Source organism: Solanum pennellii, chromosome 9, assembly GCF_001406875.1.
Source record: "Solanum pennellii chromosome 9, SPENNV200".
NCBI lineage: Eukaryota > Viridiplantae > Streptophyta > Magnoliopsida > Solanales > Solanaceae > Solanum > Solanum pennellii.
Window position 1 is genome coordinate 20,728,732 of NC_028645.1, and position 27,230 is coordinate 20,755,961.

The 27,230-nt window shown below is 31.1% G+C and overlaps 1 protein-coding gene across 2 annotated transcripts in view; it reads left to right on the forward strand.

Annotated features, from left to right (window-relative positions):
* The first annotated feature begins 17,110 nt into the window (after positions 1-17,110).
* Positions 17,111-27,230, forward strand: part of LOC107029835 (transcription factor bHLH61-like) — a 12,236-nt gene continuing 2,116 nt past the window's right edge. Inside the window, exons 1-4 of one of the 2 annotated variants that reach the window (XM_015231280.2) lie at positions 17,111-17,331; positions 18,161-18,292; positions 20,337-20,504; positions 24,329-24,385. In XM_015231280.2, coding sequence (XP_015086766.1) covers positions 17,254-17,331; positions 18,161-18,292; positions 20,337-20,504; positions 24,329-24,385 — 435 coding nt within the window. In that variant the 5' untranslated portion in view covers positions 17,111-17,253. The remainder of the gene's footprint in view (positions 17,332-18,160; positions 18,293-20,336; positions 20,505-24,328; positions 24,386-27,230) is intronic. The other variant, XM_015231282.2, reaches the window with a different exon arrangement.

Consider the following 27,230-nt stretch of genomic DNA (forward strand, 5'->3'; position numbering starts at 1 on the left):
ATCCTTTTATAGAGTTTGATTTGTCTTCAACTTCTACAAGGAAAGGAATTACAAAACATTTTCCTTCTTGAATTTGTCTATATATACTTCTTTCCTTATTTCACTTGAATTGTTCTTTATTTCTTTCCTTCTTTGACTTGAATTTGTCTATATTTACTTCTTTCCATATTTGTTTCCTTCTTTTCCTTCTTTATTTCTACACTTTTTCATCTTTGCTGCAATCTCTCATAATTGTACACATACAGCACCATGCTTTCACTTTATCAATCATCAAAACTACTTTATGTGTTCTCCTACTTTCCAACATTTTCCCCCTTTTTGATGATGATAAACAATGATTTGTTACACATCAAGACTCTTTGTTAATCATCAAAACTAAAACTCTTTGTCATCCATCAAACTACAAACTTGATGCTTTCTCATTCCCCAACAATTTCCCCCTTTTTGATAATGACAAACTATGCATATGTCTATCCACATTATATAATTTTTCCCTTTTGGCATCATTGAAAATCAATAACCAAAGAACTCGATTAACATTAAAAGAGTGCAATATCATTTTAACTCATGGCCACTTTGGCAACACTTTCAAGTACACTTCTACTAACAACATAGTAAGTTAATATGAGAATATTAGCCATCTTAAACTCACACACAATCAAGATCTTCAATGACAAACAGAATAAACAAATATGTACCAGTTTAAGTCCGTAGAGCCCTACATCAAAAGCATATGATATCATGAGTATGAGACAGACATAAGCACATCAACGAGTTAGAGAGTCTAAAAAATTGAGGATAAGGATTGGGACAATGATTACTAACGTGAGGAAGAAAGGGATGTTACCGCCATTGATAATTTTTTTTAATATGCCCATTGTGCACCAGCTCCTTCGTTCTGATCAGTTTTCTTAGAATGTGAAATTTCATCAAGAGAAACATGAGGTACATCATCAATTTTTTTAAAACTCTACCCAATAACATTTTCATTTCTCCATGATTTTTTTGATAGCCTTTTTCTTGATTATATTTTGAAGGAGTATCAAATACAAGTAAGAGATTCACCATATTTTGATGCACAAAGAGATGTGTTTATCACTAACGAAAGCAAGCAACAATTTATTTCTGTGAGAATTGTTCACCCTGAGAGATAGACAGGTTATACACTTGGAATGAATGAAATATCAATTTGAAGTTTGTGAACCTGGTTCAGAAGTGAGAGGTAATGCAAGGTTCCCCCTGAAATAAAGGATGAGTGGCTTGAAGACTAAGGTTTTCATCATTAGAACGGTTTGGGATTGAATGATGCTTATTGTCAAAGAGGGTTCTTGGTGTTTTTATAAGATCTGAATTTTTTGATGATCGAACAGGTTCACTAGTGCTTATGTTTGACCCAAACTCAGAAAATTCATGCATTGAAAAAGGATGGTACATACCTGAGTATTACAGAGAAACCAGGTTCCCCTTTTTTGTGTTCCTCCATGATTTACTTAATGTGTTAGCAAAGAGTAGAGATAATATCCGCAGACCTTCTAAACATTGTTTGAGATGTGACTGGAGTGTGTACCTGTTATAGTACGAAGTTGAGTTAGCAGATATTCATTGTATAATTACTCAAACATAAGATTATTCGTTTACTAGCCAATTATTAAAGAAAATCATGATATGCATCACCTTGTTTCAATAGGCCCTGGCTTTGTTTGATTTTTCCCAAGTTCTTCATATTCAAAGCCTTCATGAGTATGTCTGCTACATACTCTCCCAGATCAAAGGAATCTCAAGCTGGGTAACAGAGAACCAACCACTATCAGTTTTCAAAAACATCCAATTAACAACAAGGACCAGGTTTACACAACGAAGTTCCCCCTGAAGGTGTACCATACTCTAACTGTCCCCATTGCTCTATTCCCCCTATCTCCTAGACCATAGGTTAGTACAGTAATTCATCTTTCAGGTGCATCAATGATTGATAGATGTGAACCAGGTTCATATGTAATGTTCTCTAAATTTGCATCATCAAAGATGTTTGACATCATGTCACTTTCTTTTTTTTCTCGTCCTTTTCAAGGATTAAACTGCCGCCTTGAAAATCAAAGAGCGAGAGGAAATTTTCTACCATCTTTAACACCTGTTTGGAGCATGCACTATTCATGGACCAAGTTGACCTTTTCCCTCACCTTCACCTGAAACACTAGTCAAAGATTAGTCTTGGGAATCCAGATTAACTTGGGCCCCTTTATGTGAGTAAAATGATGAATAAGATTTCTTCTAGCCCATAAAGGAAAATAAGAAAACCTTTTATCTGGAGCATTTTTATTTGGAACCAGGTTCTGAGTCGTACCAGTCTTTTCCTTTTTGGTGAACTTAAGATTTTTCTGAAAAGCTTCAAATAGAACTTTACATTGATTCTTTAAATGACCTAAGTTTCCAAAATGAGTGCATAAACTTTTAGACATATGAATAGTGTGTCTACAAGATTATTTTGTTTTCTAAAACCTATCCCACTTCGACTGGAGGTTTGCCTTTCTTGAATCTGAGTTAAAATTTCAAAGGTTCTGGTCTATCTAAGATTTTGTTCCAGATCAAGTTTGGTATGATCAAGATTTTCTTGTAGCAAACCTATTTCTTTCTATTAAGGCTTGACAATTTATGGTTAACAATTTTATTTTTCTTCCAGAGCTAATTGAAGTTCACTAGCAGAGTTTTTGCCCTTATGACTTATATTTGAGGTCTGAATCTGTTCTTTTAATTTATTTTGAAGACGTTGATTGTTTTTCTCAAGATTGTCGTTTTCTTCTCTTAAAGATGCATAGTTTTCCATCATTTGTTCTCTTTCAGAGTTGATTAATTGATATGCATCTGTAAGAGTACTCAATAGGGACTCTAGTTCCTTTTTAGAATATGACTCAATATTTACTTTAATGTGATGATAACTTACCTTGATGTGTTTGTCATCTTCTTCATCATCTTTAGAATCTGTTTCAGCAATGAGTGCAAGAAAATCATATTTATTTGATTGTTCTATTGCAAGCAGTGATTGATTTTCGAACCCTCCATTCTCAGATTCTTCTTCTGATAAGTCCCCCATAGCGCAAAGGCCCTTCTCATTGAAAGATCAGCTTCTTGATTGGTCATTCTTCTGTTTGTGGGAATGTACTTATCATTCTTGAGTTTCCTTTTCTTTCTCCGAACTATTCCTCTTTTTCTCTAGAACTTTTAATGGACAAAACTTGACAAAGTGATCCGGACTTCCACACTTATGACATACTTGATCTATTGAATTTTCAGTGATTTTTTTAGAGTTCCTTCCATGGAATACTTGTCCCTTTTTAACATTCTTGAGAACCTTTTGGTCACTAATGCAATGTTTTTGTCCTCAAAATTTTCTGATGTTGTGCCTGTAAGAACCAGGTTCTTCTCTTTTCTTTTGCCTCCAATTTCCCTTTCTTGTTTTTTCTTGAGTTCATAGGTCATGAGATTTCCAATGAGTTCATCCATAGCTAACTTATCTAGATCACGTGCTTCAGTAATGACTTCTACTTTGCTTTCCCAAGATTCTAAAAGAACACTCAAAAATTTTCTGACTGCCATCCCATTGGAAATTATTTCACCTAGTGAGTAGATTTCATTAATGATAGCAGTAAACCTGGTGTGCATCTCTTGGATTGTTTCACCTTCTGCCATTCGAAACAGTTCGTATTGTCTATTCAAGTTATCAATTTTAGACTTCTTTACCTGAGTTGTTCTTTCATGCGCAGTTTGCAAAGTTTCCCATATTGCTTTTGCATCTTGACATGATGATATTCGATTGTATTCATCTGGACCTATTCCGCATATCAAGGTCTTTTTTGCTTTAGCATTAATCTGAATTGCAAGTTTATCTGCAGCATTCCATTCTTTCCTATCTTTTGGTACTTGAGTGATTCCATCAGTTCCATTCTTCATGGGTATGGTTGGACAATCCAACACGACTCCCCGTAGATCTGGATTTTCTCCTAGTAAGTGATCCATCATGAAATTCTTCCACCATCCATAATACTTTCTATTAAATAGTGGTGGTCGAGTTTGAGAAGCTCTTTCTTGTGGTGTAGGTGGTGCGTCCATTGATCCTTTTCAAGATGTTAGTCTTTTAATGAAAAGACCTGCTCTGATACCAATTGAAGAAACCTTACCCTGATACAAGAACCAGGTTCTTGTAATTCTGTCGCAACACAATAAAACAAAGATTTATCGTGGAAACCTTCCTAACTCAAGGAAGGAAAAAAACCACACCGAAGTTTTATATTAATTCAAGATTTACAACTCAGTTAATCAATGAATCTAACTCTAAACTTCTACCCTTTTCGATTAACTATAATAAAAAATTCTCCACTCAACAAGAAGTCAAACTCGCTTCTTGTTTAAAAAGACTCTCAACTCTTCTTAACTCTAACCACCCAAGAAGTCAAACCTACTTCTTGTTTACAATTCTCACAACCTCTCTCCCAAGAAGTCAAACCCACTTCTTGTTACAATTCTCTCAAGACCAACTCCCAAGAAGTCAAACCCACTTCTTGTTACACAGTTTAGGAATTATTATAACTCAATAATATACGTAAAACAAATCAACAAAGTCTAATAACCCTAGACTTTAATTGATCCGACTTCAACATTCAATAGTTCTAAGTGGACTAGATACGTGGACCTGGTCCTTGCGTTGCGGTGACGAAGACCTGCATTTTTTCTTCAGAAAATACTGCTCCCAAGATGATATATTTCGTGAATATGCAATAGCTATCGTTCTGATTTTGCTGGAAAAATTCTCTCGATTTTTGTTATTGCAAAGACGCTTTTTTTCCTTCAACTTATTGATCCTTTTATAGAGTTTGATTTGTCTTCAACTTCTACAAGGAAAGAAATTACAAATCTTTTTCCTTCTTGAATTTGTCTATATTTACTTCTTTCCTTATTTGACTTGAATTGTAACTTATTTATTTCTTTCCTTCTTTGACTTGAATCTGTCTATATTTACTTTTTTCCATATTTGTTTCCTTCTTTTCCATCTTTATTTCTGCACTTTTTCTTTTTTTGCCGCAATACTTTTTCTTCTTTGCCGCAATATCTCATAATTGTACACATACGACACCATGTCTTCACTTTATCAATCATCAAAACTATTTTATATGTTCTCCTACTTCCCAACATTTCCCCCCTTTTTGATGATGATAAACAATGATTTGTTACACATCAAGACTCTTTGTTAATCATCAAAACTACAACTCTTTGTCATCCATCAAAACTCAAACTTCATGTTTTCTCATTCCCCAACAAGTTGTCGTTGTCTAAATCAAAGATTGAGTTATAGCCCCGCAAATGGAGAATTCTTTTTAAAAAATTTATCACCATATAATGGTGAGAGCTTTATATATTGATGAATAAAAGTATAAAGCTAAAGAGAGCTTAAGCTCGATCCATTATTCTAAATCATAGTCAATAGTTGATTCGCAAAAAATAATATTCTAATAATAACTATAAATACAAGTTTGCATAAATTTACGAGTCTAGCATGATAGTGGAGAAATTATTGATAAAGTCACCCCATCTTCATATATATGATATCATGTGTGATTATGTATTTGATGTAGCTTATTGTCTTACTAAATTGTGCCAATCTTCTCCAAATTAAAGATATTAGTTGAAGTTACATAAAGTCGACAACCAAGTTTATATATGTGTACATATCAAAGCTAGTATAAAGGTCATGTCAGTCATTTGTGTCACATAGCTGTAGGTACAGCCAGGATTGAGATATATAACTCATGTAAAAAATTAGATAAAATAAGATTAGAATTAAAAGGGAAGAAAAAGTAAGAAGAAAGAGACTTGCAAAGTAAAATACATTTCTTAATCTCAATATGGGATTTCGTCTCTAGTCACGATAACTATGTATAATTAGGAACATGATGAGTTTATTAACACAAATACACTATATGAATCGACATATACTAAATTTGACCAAATTTGTATAATCATACAGACTACAAGCTTCGCCCTTACCCCTTACACTTTAGATGTGAATATATACTTTATTAGATGCTATGATTGGAAAGTGAAGTTATATATTACATGGATACCTAAAAATTAAATAAAATAAGATTAGAAATAAAAGGGAAAAAATTAAGAAGAAAGAGACCTGCAAGTAAAATACATCTCAAATTGGGATTTCGTCCCTAGTTGCGATAAGTATACTAATTATGAACATATTCAATGAATTTTTAACACAAATATACTATTTAAGGGTTCGAACCAATTGAATATATTGAATTCGACCGAATCTACCACCTTTGAGTATAATACTTTTGTATAATATACAATTCTATTTGATGCTAAAATTGCTAGTGAACCTAATTAATAAAGGAAACATAAAAAAATCCTTTAGGAAATGGATTCACCCACATTATTGGAATAGCAGTATAAAGGTACAAATGATGATGCTTTTGACAAGTATAAAAATTTGACTTAACAATTGAATTGAATGAAATGTACTCTTGATAAGTAAAATTATGGAGACACGTGATGTCTAGACACGGACATTCATAATTTTGATGATAACTTATTGTACGTCACTTTAACAAATTATCTCGTTAAAAAATATTGAATTCAAATGAATTTGATATCAAGAAAAATTGAATATGTCTCGTGAGTACCTTGAAATTAGAGAAGTAGTGGAGATAGAAAGTGTCAAAAATATTCATGAGTTGTAGTATGCAAGTGTATATCTTGTATTTTATATATATATATATATATATAAGTATTTTATATATATATTAGCTGTCAAATGACTCCAAACACTTCTCACGGGGGATTTCTATCTTTGGACACAACCCTCTTTCCCTCCTTAGCCGTCATTTCTTGTCCATTTCTCTCATTTTAATCATTTCAACTTTCATGCAAAAAAAATTATAAGTGAAATTTCCTTTTTGTCCCTTCAAACTTTCTTTTATCTAATATAAATGTTTAACCAACGGTATTGGTATTCTTAATACTTTTATATTCTGAAGGCATAATACATAAATATATCTTTTATATTGGCGGTAACTGATATCCATGCTTTTTAGGATCTGCACAAATAAATGCTTAAACTTGTATAAAATTGAACAAGTCAACACATGTATGCATCCTATGTGAGATAATACACGTAGAACTCGACATAGGAAACACACCGTCATGTAGGATGTTCCTAGGACGCATGTGTGTGTGTGTGTGCGTATGTATATATATATATATATATATGTGTGTGTGTGTGTGTGTGTGTGTGTGTGTTCAATTTTATACAAGCTTAGTTGTTTACTTGTGCATAAATGACACGTTTATGTATTATACATATTCTAAAGGTATAATACGTAAATATGACCCTTAATTAACTTGATGTCAGTTGGCAACTATGACCCTTAATTAACTTGATGTCAGTTGGCAACTATGACCCTTAACTTTTGATGTGTACAATTAGATACTTAAATTTGAATAAATTTAACAAATAGACACACGTGTCCTACATGGCATGATACACGTAGGACGCCACATAGGACACGATTTTTCCATGTAGGGTGCCATGTAGGACGAATGTGCCAATTTGTTCAATTATACAAGTTTAAGTATCTACTTGTGCACACATCTAAAGTTAACAGTCATAGTTGCCAACCAACGCCAAGTTAAAGGATATCTTTATGAATTATGTCTATTCTAAACTTCAACTGATTATTGTACGAGAAGGGACGTAGCCACGTACATTGGAGGGTGATCAATTCAAAACCCTTCATCGAAAAATTATATCATATATATAAAAAAATTATAGGAAGTTCTATGGTAGATGTAAATATACTTTGGAGGGAATGTTGTGATAAAGATAGGTTTTGACCAACCCTTCTCCACCCCAACAACTTAAGGGATAAATTCATGTCATGCATTTGTTATTATTTGCATGACTATTTGTATTTCTGCTTACGCATGGTAAGATAATTGAGATTTTAAGTAAATCCAATTTGTCACATGTAAACCAAATTAGTAGCTGATTCTTATCATAATTTAAATCTATCTTGATAAAGTGATTCCTTTTTTTTGCTTCTAGTATTGTGGGTGAATTTATTAGTATAAAAACCTAATTAATATACACATGATAATTTATAAATCATTTAGTTGATATGCTTCGTTAAATATGTTATACAATCTTGTTACAATTTCGTTTTTAGCTATCTGCCACCCTCACTTGTACAATTCTTGTGATCTAACGTTGCACATTTAGAATAACGGTTAAAGAATGACAAAAGGTCTCAAATGGATGGTTATTGAAATAGATGAACTCCTTATAAGACTTGGACCTTTAAACTAGCTAATGTTATATTCCCGTTAACAGTAAATGCATGACAAGTATATATTGCCTATTTGAAAGTACATGAAAGGCGATAGAAAAAAGAAATTTATTCTATAGTAAGTCACAAATGATGACTCCACCATATTGGTTTTGGGGGGGGGGGGGTTGATAGAGTGTATTAGCAAAATAATACATTTTGTATTAGTAGTTTCTTATCCGGTACACTTTATCATGTTATGTATAACTAATTAATGCAAATATTAGTTATACGTTTTATTATGTATCGAAGAGTGTATTGCTACGGTGAATTTTTAAGTATTAGTAATTACTGCAAATGAATTCAATACATACATTAGCATGGTTAAATACCCGATTACCCCACAAAAACACTTTTACATCTTTTTCGTCATAATTGCATAAGATACTTTTGCAAAATAAATATTTATATACAATGCATACTATCTTTAATACACCAAATCAAGCAATGCATAAGAAATAATCTATGTATAACTAATACAAGTATAACTAAGACAAACATTGTTAATACACATTATTTAACATTACTTTTATACCCTCTAACGAACTATTAGTGTCTTAAGGCCAAAAATGAATGGGTCCTTAAACATTAAAAAATAAATTAATATATTCTTTTACTAATTTTGTTCTTCTAACTCTTAGAGATGCAAAATTGTTTTTAAAAAATTATAATTGATTTTATTTTAATAATTATTTTTCAATTGATTATATAATCAATCAATTTAATTTTTTACTCCTGATGTGCCAAACTTCTTCTAATAATCCTTCTTATTTTACATGACAAAAATAGTCTTAGTTATAAATAGTACTTATTCTACATTTTTTTTCTATAAAAAAATTACAATTTATTATTGCTAAAAAAAATGAAGAATTCAAATTTTGGGGCCTAATTCATATGATTTTTTCTAATTTATCATGCCAGACTCTTATGGCGAGGTAAGTGGAGGTTCAGAATATAATTGAATAGTCAATGATTAAAGAGGTGAACGCAAGACAGAATATGAGCTGGAAATTTATCAAACATAATCTCTTTACTGAAGATAATATGAGCCGATGTAAGGCTGCATATATATACGTTAGCGTCTCCATGATATTTATTGAAACTAACTAATACAGACACTTATTAATGTATGGTCCAACTTTTAATTGACGTAAACCAAAGATAGGTGATTCAAATTACTCTATCCCTAACTATAGCTATATATAAGGATGTCTTACATGAAGGAGTATTATACTAGTAATAACAATATTTGTCTATCCAAATATATTAAATTAAATCGATATTATTTGTAAGATGATGTTACCAATCAATCTAATTATGCATAATATATTAAGGACATCGGATATTTGTGGACTATTTAGGATATTCCAAGTGGAAAACTATAATAAGCTTTAGTAATTGTGGAACCATTGTTACAGTAGCATCCTATACCCCCAACAAGGTATAGGATGGCCCTCGCAACGTGGGCGAAACGTTGTATTATTGATAGGCTCATACTAATGGTTGTCGGTTAGAGAAACTCTCCACATATCGATTTTATTGCATCTTTTATTATAAAGCTTAAATGATTTTCATTTCATATTCATGTATTGATTTTGTTGAGTTGTTTTTAGTCCTCACTTCAGTTTTTTCATTATTCAACCATATTACATACTCGTATATTTAATGTATTGATGTCATTCGATGAAATGATGCAGATTTAAGTACATAGGATCATCAACAAGCGTTCCGTTTATGAGATCATATCATCCGCCTGTCAGCTTTTGGTGAGACCTCCTTACATTTGGCGGACTCCAGTTTTTATGATTTGTTAGTAGGAACGTTTTGAGTTATCGTGGGTCTTGTCCCGACATCTAGCTTTATATAATAAATGTGTCAAAGATAGACAGTTTTGACCACTATTTCAGTATTCAATTTCAGATGTTTTATTTAAGACTTTATGTTAATACTCAGTATTTTCAACTTTGAGATTTAACGAACTATTTAAGCAATTCTTCAGTTTAGATGCTTGTGTATTATGTTTGAGTTAATGTTCGGCTTAGTGGTCAACTAGGAGTCTAGGACAAGGGTTCACCTGAAGACTATAAATGGTTCTCGAGTGTCGATCACGTCCAGAAACAGACTCGAAGCGTGACAATTATTTTTGAGACGATTTTCTAAAGATTTATAAAAAATGAAATTTGTATATAAAGTTTTATATAAATATAGAAGGATACAATTATTTCTGAAAAATGAGAAAATTACTTTATAAATGATTTAAAATATTTTTGAGTTTTTCAAAAAAATTATTTTAAATTGTTTGAAATTAAAGAAGTGCATTAATTAATTTATGTCCTAGGGGGTTGAAATTAGGCGTCAACAACATTTACCGATTTAAAGAAATTAATCGATGATGCTCGACACTTACTAATATTCTACAAAACATTACCTCCACTCTTGATTTCTAGACCACTTATTAATATCATATTTCTAAACTTCTGAACATGGGTTCTTTATTCATTTCCACCCATCACAAATTCACAATAGTATGTGATTGGATGAAATTTTTCTAGGTTCACCCAATCACACACAATTGTTTCTACACCACCCTTCATCTCCATAACAATTATAAGTGTAGAACGTTATTTCATTACAATATCTAATATATATGACCAATTGGCTCTATAGTGATTTTCATATTACCCTTTAAAATTAACCACATGCGATCCCAAGCATTTCATTCATATTACTCATTTTGAGGTTGATTCATAGAATTGGCAACACATGCAAGACACACACATTTATGTTATCCTAATTACATTGTACTAAAATTTCTTATGCATGCTTAATCATGTCGTTTCCATAAAAATACTATGATGTCTAGTAAAATAAAATTAATTTCAAAAGTAATTAATCATTTTTATTTACTCTTTAAATTAATGTTTTTTAGAATTCAAACCACTATTTCTATCCTTATTCATGGTCTATATCACTATACAAGCTAAGGGTCAATAAATCACTAATTGTTATAAATCCATTGAATAGTGGATTGTCCATTTGCTTTCTTCATGAATTTATCCTATCATGTTTCTACATTTCCAAGGTGACATGAACCTTTGTAGATAACTATGTACCTATTAATTGGACATTAAACATGGTGACCTTTTGGTTGATTTCTCTACCTATAAATAGAGATATCATTCACCATTGTAATACACTTGAATAAAAAGAAAATTCCTCTTCTTTTATATACTTCTCTTGTCTTCTTCTCTTTATGATTATATTCTCAGAGCTTGATTTTATAACACGTTATCAGCACGAGTATGCTCTAAAAGTTGTAGCACTTTGCAAAAGTGTTGTAGTTGAAACACCTGTGAGCAGGAACAGGTTTTTTCTTGTTATATATTCATATTTTCAAAAATTCATCTTATACTAATAATTTTTTTTAGTATATATGAAAAGGTAGAACATATTGTTTTGTTTTACTTTAACAAGTTTATACATTGATTTATGATTATACTAACAGTTCTTCGTTTCTGAAAAGAATTGAAGGATAGAGAAGTAAATTTTCATGTTGAGTTTTTAAGTGTTAATTATGAGGAACTTATTAATATTTATAATTGTTAGAGGTGAGAAAACTCTCAATCTTATTTTGACTAAATTTGTTTCTATAATTCTTGATTTCATTTAAAGGCTCATGGTTGAGTTCTATTGGTATTGACTTATATGACATTGATTGAAGGGTAAGACGATGGACTTAAGCCCCATCGCACCAAAAGGGTAAGACATCTGGTTTAAGTCCGGATGACATAATAAAAAATATTTGAGGGTAAGACGGTAGATTCAAGTTCTATTGCACCAAGAGGGTAAGACATCACTTTGAGTTTTGATGCACCATGATGATAAGGATTGGGTTCAAGTCCCATAGAATTTAGCCTAAAACGCCTTATATGGATAAGACATTGAGTTTGAGTCAATGCACCATAGTGGTGACAAAATGATGATTAAGGCAAAAATAATATATTTTAATGAAAAGTCTTGAAATTCATCATATTGAATTTGCTCCATTCCTTGAAAAGAATATGGTAGCAACATGTGATAACTTTGAAATCCGCCTGTTGACTTGCTCCATTTAATCATATGAATGTGGTAATAGTGAATTAGTCTGAAATATGACAAATAATTAATGATATGAATATGGGTGTGAAGGGACGGAATTATAATATTCATCGTTGTGGTAATTATAAAAGGAAGAACACCATGGGTTCTCCAAATAGTCCTTCAGAATGTGAAGGCAATTTTATTTTAAAAATAGTACGAAAGGTCATTGGACTTGTGAATGTTGTTAACACAATAATTTAACAAGTTTATAAATCCTCCATCGAAAGACAAGAAGATAAAGTGATGGTACACTTGATCTTTCAAAATGATGTTGAGGTGTGTCATGGAAATATGATGAATTTTAAAGCCATGATAATGTGCTTATAATACAAAATTATGAAGTATATATAAATGATTAGTCAATTCCTTGAAGAGAATGTGACTGTGATGGGTATCGTAAATGCTCGACCAAAAGAATGGGTCAAGATGTGATAAAATCATTATGGGTTGGATATATGCCAAAACTCACCTCTATGGTAGGTTTGAAATAAAATGATATATGTCACAACTCATCTCTACAAGAGATTTGAGAGGAATAAATAAATTTTCTATTTGGCAGAAATGGTCAATGGTCGTGTGCGTTTATACGTCATAAATATTATGGTATGTTTATTATGAACTACCAAAAGGGCAAAAAGAAAGAAGTAATCTTGCCTATAAAGGTTATGCCATGACCAAAATAATATTATTGTGTGACAATACAAATTTGTCATTGGTTGTGTATCTATGGTACAACAAAAGTAAAGCAAGAAACATGTCTTGCTCGTAACAATTTTGACCATGAGAATAATAATATAATTTCTCCTTGAGGAGATTTTCACCATATGGATGGTGTCATAGAATATATGATAGTACACAAAATTAATTGCAAGCTCTAATGAGTTGAGAGGAATAATATTGGGGTTGTAGTAAGTCTCAAAAGAAACTTTTATGTTTTGGATGAATTGAAAAGAAATATTGAGACTATAATTATGAAAAGATTTATTATCTTCAGATTACTACAATCGAAGCATGCTATAAATATTATATAAAAGATTGTCCCTTTTTTCCTCTTGTTTGTTGCACACAAACGTGGGCATGCTGATGGAATCACATGCAAAAGTAAATTATAAGTGTACTAAAATAAAGATCAGTTGGCATGATCGGTTGACCATTCTGATTTAAATGTGATGCAAATGTAATTGAGAATTCAGGTGGCTTATATGATGAAGAAATAAAAGATTCTTCAAGAATTCTCTTATGTTGCTTGTTCTCTTTATAAAATAATCATTGTATCAGCTAAGGTTGGGATTGTAATCCCCTGAAGTTTTTGGAACATATAAAAAGGTGAATATGGGCTCATTCACCTGTCATGTGGATCATTTACAACTAGATGATAGATGTATCTATGCGATGATCACATGTGCTTTATTGTCAACTTACAAATTGGTGTTTGTAAGGTTATTTGCTCGAATTTTTAAATTAAGAGAACAAATCCAAACTATGAAATTATATTGATAATGCTGATTTATTTAGCAGAAATTGTATGCCTCCAATTATAGCTAAATCATGGTTATGGGAACAAAACTCCTAAATAAGATTTGGTATGAGATAAATTTATTTAACATATTATATGCATCAAGCCAACAAGGTTTCCCCATTAAAAATTGGTTTAGAGTTAGGAACCAAATAATTTTCATCTAAAATGTTTGAATGAGCGGTTATGATTTTAATTGCTCCCCACCACGCACAAAGATAAATTCTCAAATAAGGTTGGGATGAATGTTAGATTTTCTAGCATTAGGGGAGAGATGATTTTGGAAGCTAAAAATTATGTGTTAGGTCAATTATGAATTATCTAGATCCTCGCTAAATAAATATGTGAACTTAAAGTTCAAGGGATCATTTGCATAATGTTGCAGATCAATTGCCAGATGAATGTACTGACCCTATGATATAATTCAGCTGCAAATGCTCCAATGTAAAGTATATGATACGCTGGAAACATAATAGACCAATTGGTTCAAAATATAAAATTCCTTGAAGAAGGAGAGGAGCAAATGATCAATATGGTCATGATAATGAGACAAGTGCTATAAAAGAGCACATTGACATAACACTTCATAAAATCTCGAAAAAGGTTCAGGTACCTGAAAAATAATGAAAAATGAAGAGATCTCGATAAGTTATGTCTTGTTGAAATCGATGTCAAATAAATGTCGACGATATCTTTGATATGATATAGCGCTCAATGATATAAATTGTGACGAGGATCTTGAATTCAAATCTGTCATAGAGTGGGATAGATAAATGATAATCAAGTATATTTTGTTTTACTTAGAAAAGTGATGTTTTGGACTTGTAGTCCATAAATCAAGGTATAATATCAGAGGAGTACAAATAAATTATTATGCGATAGTATAACCGTAATATATCAAATACGATTTGTGCCTTGGGGTATAAAGGTTTGTCGCAAAACTCCTGACATTATTGTAGATGTTTTCTCCTATGGTGGATGCAATGAGGTTTGTTTTGATCTGGCAACATATGAATTGAATGCATATAATGAATAATTGTCATGTCTAGCTAGACAATGAAGGTTATATGAAAATCCTTAAAGCAATCGAGGTGTCTGAAGCATATAAAAGTTTGAAGGAAACTTTTTCAATAAAGTTTCAAGAATTCTTTTATGGATTGAAATAATCAAGGAAGAAAAGGGTACAAAAACAATGATCCTAATTATCCTTGTATTTTTATGAAAAGGTCTTGGTAAGACAAAATTTTGTCTTGACCTACAGATTGATAATTTGACAAATGAAATATTTGTCTAATAGTACACATACACAAAAAAATTGTTGATGCGATTTTAAATGGATTATTCACATCCATTAAGTACCCCAATGATTATGAGATCACTTGAAATAAATGATGATTCATTTTGATCTCAAGAGAAGGATGAAGAGCTTCTTGGTGATGAAAATCCATATCTTAATGCAATCAGGGTACTAATGCATCTTGCTAACAATACTCGACCAAATATCTATTTTGCAGCAAATTTACTGGCAAGATTCGGTTCCTCCCCAACAAAAGGACACTGAAATGGTGTTATGTATATACTTGAATATCATTGAAGGACCATAGATATGGGTTCATTCTATTCTAAAGAATTCAAGTCAGAGCTGATTGGTTACGCAGATGCAGAATATTTATCTGATCTGCATAAAGCACGATCTCAAACACGCTATTTGTTTGCATATGGAGGCACAATAATATTCTAACGATCGATGAAGCAAATGTTGCTAAGCAGAAATAAAATCCTCCATGAAGCAAGTCGAGAGTGCGTCTAGTTGAGATAATGACACACCATATGTGATTTCTTTTGAAAAAGAATATACCATTGGAGACATCACTGCAAGAACTTAATTGATGTTTTAATCAGGGGGAGTATAATACGCGTTGCACTCTTTTTTCCTTGACCGAGGTTTTGTCCCACTGGGTTTTCCTGACAAGGTTTTTAATGAGGCAACAAATAATGCGTATCAAAAGATATGTGTACTCTTTTTCCTTCACTAGAATTTTTTTTCCACTGCGTTTTTTCTAGTAAGGTTTTAACGAGACAGATAATATATGGAAATCCAAGGGGGAGTGTTATAAATCCATTGAATAGTAGATTGTCCATTTGCTTTCTTCATGAACTTATCTTATCATGTTTCTACATTTTCAGGTGACATGAACCTTTGTAGATAACTATGTACCTATTAATTGGACATTAAAGATGGTGACCTTTTGGTTGATTTCTCTATCTATAAATAGAAATATCATTCACCATTGTAATACACTTGAATAAGAAGAAAATTCGTCTTCTTTTATCTACTTTTCTTGTCTTCTTCTCTTTATGATTATATTTACAAAACTTGATTTTATAACACTAACTTATTTTTACAAAATTTGCAATATTCTCTCAATTAATGGAAATTCTACCCCATTATTGTTGAACTCGAGCTTTCTAACTATCACAATTCATGTTTTAGAACGATAACCTCATGCTAGGTAACGATACCTTACAAACTAGAAGCAATTCTAGATGATATATATTACACCTACATTTAGGTGTTACCCCACAATTTCATGAACTTAATGTTTAACATATAATTCCACCATTAACATTAATAGTTTTAATCATTCTAAGGGATTAGCCAATTAATAAACAAAGAACTTCACCCCTAGCATTGGAAAAATCGCCCTTTAGGAACGGTTGAATGAGGTTTTGGAGCTTATGACATAAGATACGTAGAAACTGACTTAAAAATAGTTTGTCTTTTTCTATAGCAACCTTCTCTATATTTGGTGAACTACCTTCGCTATGCTAAAACATTTTTTCAGCATTGACACATTTTAGTTAAATAATCATAATATTTTATTTCATACTTTAATAAGTCACAAAAGAACATATTTATTCAGAATTTAAAGATTATTTTCGTAAATAAAAAAGCAATTGGTAAAAGGTTGAAAAGGAAAGGCCAAGTGAGTCATTTCCAATTATTATTTTTTCTATGACGAATTAAATTAAATTATCAGTACGTCATACTCTCCTGTGAACCTTGTGGTACTCATGCAGGATACAAACAAACACATCATATTTGTCTTCGAAATCTCATCTTCTCTTTAAAAAGCCATTAAAAAAATATTAGTGTGAAGGAAAAAAAGAAATTGAATCCAAAAACATAAAGAAGAAGAAATTAACATCATGGGATCCAAAGAGCAAAAAAAAGCATTGCTCAATCAACAATTGGAGCAACTTGGTTCAATTACTAATTCCCCTTCTGTAAAACTACTCTTATCTTTATTTTAATTTATTTATTTATTTATGCTGATTCTAGTAATTCAAAGGGATTAACTAAATCTTTGTCTTTCTAATTCATTTTTGTATGAAAGAAGAAATATTAAATCCTTTTTTCATTAGTTGATTGGAATAGTTAGTGTTTATTCATCTTCTAAATGAAACCAATTTATTGCTATTTAGTATTTTGAATTGGATTTCTAGACAAGATAGAAAAAAAATAATTTTAAGATGATTAAGATCAACCTTTCTGCATCTCTACCTCTACGAGGTAACAGTGAAATTTACATATATATTATCCTTCTAATATATCATTTATGAGATTTTACTGATATATATATTGTTGTTTACTAAGATCAATCATTATGCCTCTCCACCCTCCAATAGTTAGTGATAAGATTTGTGTATATATATACATTATCCTTCTTATATACTACTTATGAGGTTTTACTGAATATGTTGTTATTTACTACGATCAACCATTATGCCTCTTCACCTACACGAGTTAGTGATAAATTTTGCATACATTTTATCTTTCTCAGACTTCACTTATGAAATTTCATTAGATATATTGTTGTTGTTTACTATGTTCCACCTTTATGCCTCTTTACCTTCCTGAGGTAATAGTAAATTTTGCATACATTCTTCCCTCCTCGGTGACCACTAGTAGGATGTAGGATTTCACTGCTATGTTATTGTTCTTGTGTACTAAGCTCAACCTTTCTCCAAAGTGTGTAGACAGGGTTAAAAAGTAAATATTTTGAGTTATTTGTATTGGTAGATTTATTTACCAGAATATTGGTTAATTTTTCAGGTGAATAAGACATCAATCATTGCCCATGCATCAAAGTATATAGAAGAATTAAAGGAAAGGATTGACAAGTTAAATGAAGATGTTTCAACTTCACAACCTTCTCATCATGACCATGAAGATGCCTTACCAGAGGTATGTATAGCTTAATTACACATTTTCACTTTTTTTTTTTGTCTAAATAGCTTATCCATATACTTTTTGTTGCCTTCTTTTTGAAACTTTTTTTTTTATTTGGGGCATATAAATCATGAATTTGAACTTTCTTTTTTTGCTAAAAAATATATAGCAGTTATAAGTACAAGTGGTAACAAATAGGAGCTTTCAAATCGATCAAAATACTCAATATCCTAATTTATACAACTATGTTTAAAATTCGAAGTTAAACATAATTAGTTTGACCATGAATTTGAACATAAAATTTTTATAATTTGAGTTTGATCAATCTCAAAATTCGATAGATTTAACATAAATTATGACACAGAGGAAATAGTAACAACATTCTTCACAAAATACATCCCTTCTTTATCAACCATTTTTTTTAAAAAAAAATCCATATATATAAGTGAAGTAGAAAATTATTACTCCTTCTGTCCACTTAATTTAAACTATACTAAAAAATAGATATTTATTTTTTATTTATAAAGTTTTAATGATGGATATTTATCATTTAGTTATTAATTTATTTTTATTATTAACTACAATTGTTTCTCAAAATAGAATTTATTATATTCAAAAGATGAAATAATACATTTTTCATTTTATCAATTAATTCTGTTGTCTCATTTTATGTGGAGTCATTCCACTTGGTGTGATATTTAAGAAATAAAGTAAGGCTTTTATAGTTTGTGATATGAAATAATTTTTAAATATTTGTGTGACTATAAATTATTTAAAACGTAAAAAAAAATTTTAAATTACTTATTTCCCGATTCCGTTAAATCGATAAGAACATACACGAGATGTGTGACATTTAAATTGTCGTCAATGATTAAATATTTGGCTCTCGAAACTATAACTAATAAAATCAAACATAGTGATTTGTGTCCAAGCTTCAATACATTTTTAAGTAAAAACCATAAATCAAATAAATTTTCTTTTTCCCCTTAATATGTTGTGAAGAACGGTAAGATGTGTGCTTATTTTGACCTAATAAACCTTACAGATTTATTACGTAGACGATTGCGTTCACATCTACACGAACTCGTTGTAGTTCGAAATTTTTCCATCATTTTTGGATATAGGATTAATTTGAATGACCCACAAATAAACTACTTATTTTCAATAACTCACGAGACCCTTTATTCCTTAGCTCACATAAACTACCAAAAGGACAACTTTATATTATTATCCTTTTGTACTACATTTTATTTGTATCTTTTTGTCTCGTCCATTTACCACACACACAAGTAATTAGTAGAGAGTAGAGACTAAAACGTTTTTCATGAAACATAATTTTTCGAAAAAATACTATTTACTTTTTTTTTTTTTAGAAATAACTACATTTCAATTTTTTGATGTTACAATTAATTAATTTATTTTTACGAGCTCCAAACATATCTCTCCTTAGGAAATTTGCTTGGAATAAGAAATTAAAATTTTAAAAGTAAGAATGATTATTTGTGAAAATAGGTAAAAAGTGACTTGTATATTGGTGTAAAAATCTTCATACTAATGGTGTATAAATCTTAAGCTGATTTCTTAAAGAGTTTAGGTTTGATGTATTGTTAGATTAAAAGATAGACAAATTCCGAGCGCACGACTCAAGTAAATTAGTGGCCTAAAGTCAAAATCAAACAGAGGTCTTAAACTTAAATTATTAATAACTTTTATATACTTGATTTCTTCTAATATACATTTTCACTTAATAATATAATCATTCTTATTCTAAATTATCTTTAATGAGATATATTACTTCAAATATGTGAAATTTCTTCTAATAATAATTCTTTCATTTTATATGAAAAACGTAGCTCTTTTATAAATATTATTCAATATTTGTTAAAAAATAGTCCCTTAATTTCTAACCTATTAACTATGACCCTTCAAATTTGAGGGTCTAAGACACATGTTTTTTTTAATACTGTTGAGCTATCCTGGGTTACACCATCTGATCAATTACATGTAAATACTTTTGATAAAGATAATTTGATTGCTTTATAATAACTTTATCGTGTAGGTTATCGTAGAAACCCTAGAGAAGGGGTTCATAATAAATGTATTTTCAGAAAAGAATTGCCCTGGTTTGCTAGTCTCAATATTGGAAGTCTTTGAAGAGCTTGGCCTTGAATTATTGGATGCTAGGGTTTCTTGTTCAGATTGTTTTCGACTTGAAGCTGTTAGTGATGTAAGATTTTCTATTTCTCTATTTAATTTACTTCATATTCTACATTTTATTTTTAAATTAATATACCTTTTTTTCTTGCTTGTGGAACATAGAATATTTTCTTTATTTTTTATCAAAAAAAATATTCCCTTTGTTCAGTTTTACTTATCAATATTAATAGTTATATTTTTATTTTTATTTGTCACTTTTAATATATTAAAATAATAATAACATATTAATTAATTATTTATCATTCAAATAATTTCTCAAGATTTAACATTATATGTACATATGAATATCGTGGTAAAAATACATAAATCAATCATCATTTCTTAAATAACATACCAAATCCAATATAGACTAGTAAAAATGAACAAAAAGAATGCTATGGTGTGTAAGACACGATTTATGAAGTTGTTCTTATTTATTTCTTGTTGGGAAGTGTTACTATTTAAAAAAAAAGTGTTATCCATTCATTTCATATTACTTGATTTTATACTAAAAATAAATTGGCATTTTTATTTTTCCATTTTAATAAATTAAAAGAGTTTTATCATATTTTTTTAAAACAAATATTATGTCATTATCATTAAATAATTAAACAAAGTATTAATAACCAAATATTAATTTTCAAAGCACATATACTAACAAATTTAATACTAAACTAAACCCTTGATATAATATATATTTTTAAAAATGTGTCAAAGTCAATATACATTAAATTATATAAAATAGAGGGAGTACTAGTTATAATCTTTTAATTGCAAGGATAAAACTAGAAAATATAATGAATTCTTTTCTGATCTTCTAAAACAAAAATTATTTTGAAACTTTTCTTTTCTTTTCTTTTGGACTAAAAAATTGATGAATTAGATGAAAAGAGTACTTTGTATTCAAATACTTTTTGTCCAAACTGTTGTTTAAAACTTCACGTGTGACTTGTACAAAACTACCTCATTGTTTGAACCACACACTTTGGCTTTTTGATTGATTGTCACCATATACCAATTGATGAGTGCCCAATTTTAACTATTTCCGTTTTCAATTTATGTGATTTACTTTTTGTTTTAGTCAGTTTTAAAATAAATATACAATTCTATATTAAGTAATGATTTTAATTTTAAAATGTCCATTTATCCTTAATAAAATTATTTATAACCACACAAATTTCTATCATTTATTTTGAACTATAAATTATTTTTTTTAAAATTCGTGCCGAATCATACTACCTCACATAAAATGGAACGAAGGAAGTACTATATGTCCAATAATAGTTGTTCACTATTGACCTTACACACTTAAGAAACAATAAAATAGAATGTTTTAAAAAAGATAATAGGAAAATGACTATACTTAAAGATAAGTGCAATTTAGGAACTAAAGTATAAAATTATCCATTAATTTCATAAAATGAACAAATATTATTGGGGATTTCTGAATAGTATAGTGGATAACAATTGTTAGACGCAGGGGACAGACCCACATCACACGGTGGGGTGTACGTGCACCCGGTAACTTCCGAAAAAATCATATGTATATATGTGTTAGTGAAAAAACTTACAAGATAATAAAATTGCAAGATTACAATTGAAAATAAAATGAAGAAAGTAATCTCTTCAGGCTGAGGCGCGGATATCTCGCTCTCTTTAAGGAGATTCAAGCCCACTGCAGCAAATGTTTTCATCGGTCCAGCAGTAGTCCTCTTTGACTTGTCCCCTCCAGGATACAACAGCCTTCACAAAGTATAACTCAACAACTCTGGACAAGAGTTGAGTTCAAAGCTCCACAAAAAAGAACACCTCCCTTCAACTAATAAGAACCTCTTTTAGACTAACTCTTTCACTTTTTGTTTTCTCTTATGTTTTGTGTGTCTCTAAAACCAAATGAAGATTACCACTATTTATACTACAAGAAGTCTTCCTAGCAATGAATAAGAAGATAATGGAGGTAGTAAATAGTGAAGATAATGGCCTTAGGAGTTTCATCGGTTACAATGGGAGTTACATAGGTTACATAAGTTACAATGAGAGTTACATAGGTTACATAGGTTACAACGGGAGTTACATAGGTTACATAGATTACAAAGAGTAATGGAGGAATTAAGAATGAAATACATTGATGGATAACCAATGCTAATGGATGATGTAGAAGTCATCCATTCCAATGTTCATTCTTATAACTCCAAAATAAAGCAATTTAATATGTTAAATATTAATAATAAAAAACTAATAACCTAACAATCCCCCACTCATTTTAATATTTAGATAAGAGAGTATATCAGTTGAAGGAAGACTACTATGCATAATGAAGGTGTGCTCTGCATTGAACCTCCACTTAGTGAAACAGTAACTTTTACTCCAGAGTCGTAGTGGTCTCAGACTTGAACTATGACTGCTTAAGGGAAATAAAATATCACTGCTCACACATAATAATCAAGGTGTTGACATGAGCTTTAACAGCCAGCACGTTATGGCCATGTGCTATCCCGGTTTCATGAGTGCATTTGAGAATAAGCCCCATTCTCATAGGAAGCGACCTACTTCCACACATCACATAGGTGAAATCTGTCGAGAGTGCTCCTGTAAGATTAACACTCCACCCATACGGGCTACAGATATTCATTAAGAGTTTTATCAACTCAACCTTCACAAACTACAGGAAATAATGCACTCACATCATAGGGAGGGAAAAAAAATAGTGCATTTTTCACAACAAGTCATCATATGATTAGTTTTTCCCTTTGAACCTGGTTATAGGATCTCTAGTCCCCAGGTTGAGTTTCCTCATATATGACTCAAGGATTTGTAGGCTTCAATCCCATCCCCCTCGATGTGCTCCAGACCTTTTCTCTTGTTAAGGCCTTCGTAAGAGGATCTGCAAGATTATCACAAGATTTGACATAATCAACATTAATGGTACCATTTGTCAAATACGATCTTACATTACTGTGTTTCCTCCTTATAGGTCTGGATTTACCGTTGTAATAACGGTTTTGAACTCTACCAATTGCAGCGGTGCTATCACAATGAATTAAAATAGGAGGAATTGGTTTTTCAAAATAAGGAATTTGAAACAATAAATCTCTTAACCAATTCGCTTCCTCACTAGCTGAAGCTAAAGCAATTAGTTCAGCCTCCATGGTAGAGTTAGCAATTATAGTTTGCTTTTTTGATCTCCAACAAACAGCACCACCACCTAAAGTAAAGACATAACCAGTGGTAGAACAGGAATCACCTGACAAAGTGTTCCAATCCGCATCACAAAAGCCTTCAAGTACAGCAGGATATTTTTTATAGAACAAACCACAATTTTTCGTTCCAATTAAATATCTCATAACTCTTGTTATAGCATGCCAATGTTCATTACCTGGCTTGCTTGTAAACCTGCCAAGTACTCCTACTGCATATGCAATATCAGGCCTAGTGCAATCAGTCACATATCTCAAACTTCCGATTATACTAGCATATTCCTTTTGATTTATTACATCATTTTCACTTTCAACAGGAAATAAGTGAACACTTGAATCAAAAGGAGTAGCAACATGCTTGCAATCATGAAAGTTATATTTTTTTAAAATTTTCTCAACATAATGTGACTGGTCAAGGAAAATCCCCTCACATGTTCTTGTTATTTTTATTCCAAGAATAAAATTTGCCTCACCAAGATCTTTCATATCAAAATGGCTTCTAAGAACATTTTTAGCTTCATCAATAACATTCATGTTAGAGCCAAAGATCAACAAATCATCAACATATAGGCAAATGATCACATGTGAATTATTCCAAGACTTATGATATATGCACTTATCACACTCATTTGTTTTAAAACCATTTTCAATCATGCAGGAATCAAACTTTTCATGCCATTGCTTTGGTGCCTGTTTCAAGCCATATAGGGATTTAGTAAGTTTACATACTTTGCTTTCTTGGCCTGCTTCAACAAAACACTCGGGTTGGTCCATATAAATTTCTTCATTTAGGTCTCCATTTAGAAAAGCAGTTTTTACATCCATTTGATGAATTTGCAAATCAAAAATTGCAGCCATAGCAACTAAAAGTCTAATGGATGTAATTCTTGTTACCGGAGAAAAAGTATCAAAAAATTCTAGGCCTTCTAGTTGTTTAAAACCTTTTGCAACTAGCCTAGCCTTGTATTTATCAATAGAACCATCCGGTTTCAACTTTTTCCTTAAGACCCATTTGCAACCAATTGTTTTACAACCCGGTGGTAAATCAACTAACTTCCAAGTTTTATTAGAAATTAGAGATTCCATTTCATCATTTACAGCCTCTTTCCAAAAAATAGAATCATGTGAAGATAATGCTTCTTTCAAAGTTAGAGGGTCATTTTCAACATTAAACACATAAAAATCAGGACCAAAATCTTTTTCTACTCTAGCTCTTTTACTTCTTCTTAACTCAAAATCAACAACTTCTTTATTTTTCAAAGTTGAAGTAGAAGAACTAGGTAGTGACAAAATATTTTGTTCAATCCTTTGACCCCCACTATTTTAATTATCAAAAGGAAATTTATTTTCATGAAAAATAGCATCACCAGATTCTATTACAATATTATCTTCAAGATTAAAAAATCTATAGGCTGTACTATTTGAAGCATAACCAAGAAAAGCACAAGTAGTAACTTTCTTACCCAACTTTGTAATCTTGGGATCCATTAGCCTCACAAAGGCTAGACAACCCCAAACTCTTAGATATCCCAAACTTGGCTTGTAACCTTTCCACAATTCAAAAGGTGTCAATTTAGACTTTTTATGAGGCACACGATTCAACACATAACAAGCAGTTAAGATAGCTTCACCCCAAAAATTTAAAGGTGCATGTGACTCAATAAGCATGGCATTAGTCAATTCAACCAAAGTTCTATTTTTCCTTTCTGCTACTCCATTAGACGAAGGAGAGTAAGGAGGAGTAGTTTCATGAATTATTCCCAATGATCTAACAAAAGAATTAAACTCATTTGATTCATATTCACGGCCTCTATCACTTCTAATTCTTTTTATTTTTCTTCCAAACTGATTTTCAACCTCATTGAGATAAGTTTTGAAATTTTCAAAAGCATCACTTTTATTTTTCATCAAGTAAACATATGTAAACTTAGAAAAATCATCAATGAAAGTGATAAAATATCTATTACCTCCACGAGTTAGAATTCCACCAAGTTCACAAATATCAGTATGAACTAATTCTAACAAATCAGTTTTTCTTTCAACTTGAAAATGAGGTCTTTTAGTGATCTTGGCTTTACTACAAGCCTCACACTTTTCAAAATTCTTTTTAACCATTGGGATTAATCCTAAACTACTCATGATTCCAACATAACGATCATTAATATGACACAAACGAGCATGCCAAAAATTAGTAGAAGAAAGCATATAAACAGAAGTAGAAGTTTTATTCATTTCAACATTCAACTTAAACATCCCATCACATGCATACCCCTTCCCCACAAAAATACCTTTCTTCACTATTACATATTGATCAGATTCAATAATCTGTTTAAAGCCTGCTTTATTAAGAAGAAAACTAGACATCAATTTTTTTCTCATAGAAGGAGTATAAAGTACATCTTTCAATGTTAATATCCTTCCAGAAGTAAAACACAATTCAACATCTCCCTTTCCAAGCACTTGAGTAGTGTGAGCATCACCAAGCATGATGGTTTTGGGCTCCTCAAAATGAGTATATTTTTTAAACCAGTCTTTGTCATAACAGACATGACGGTTTGCACCAGAATCAGCCCACCATCCATCAACATTCTCAACCATGTTTATGTCGGTAATCACCGCCACAAAAGGTTCTTCGGTAACGTTTGCCTGAGGGTTAGGACCACGTTTCCGGAATCTGCAAAATCGAGCAATATGCCCACTCTTGCCACAAACAAAGCATGGTCCCTTTTCTTGAACTTGTTGATTTTGTGCTTGGTGATTTTCACCATTATTTTTCTTGGGAGGTCTACCATTATTTTTCTTGAATTTTTTCTTCTTAGGCTTTAAAGAAGTATTTTTGTGAGTTTCAGGAGTAGCATTATTCGAAGTAATTAAATTTACCTTCGATGTGATGTTGTTCTCTTCTGTTTGTAAAAGTGCATCTTGGCCTCTTGCTTCTTCTTCCATGCGGATTTTCATTATCAAGCTTTCAAGAGAGGTTTCCTTTTGTTTGTGGCGCATAGTTTTTTGAAATTCCTTCCAAGAAGGTGGAAGTTTATCCACTATGCCACAAACAATAAGGTTATCTCCAATTTTAACCTCTTCGGACCTAAGCTCTCCAACAATCATGATGAAGTCTTGAGCTTGATCTACCACTGATTTGTTGTCCACCATTTGGAAACGAAAAAATCTACTAGCTGCATATTTTTTCGCTCCAGCCTCTTCGGTATCATACTTACTCTGCAATGCCTTCCAAATTTTCTTTGCACTAGAGTAAGTTCTATCATAATAATCATAAAAATTATCAGATAGACAATTAAGAAGATAATACCGACATTTATAGGAATCACCATCGTACTTTTCCACTTTCTCTAGATGAGAAATAGTTTCATCATCATTCATAGTGGTGATGTCTTCTTTATTTGGATTCTTCTCAGTTAATACATAAGAAACATTGAGAAGACTTAAGTAGAAAAGTACTTTACCCTTCCATCTTTTGAAATGGTTACCATTGAACCGAAATGGCTTGTTAAGATCTCCCATCTTGACATCCACGGTTTTTTCAATTGTAGCCATCTTGG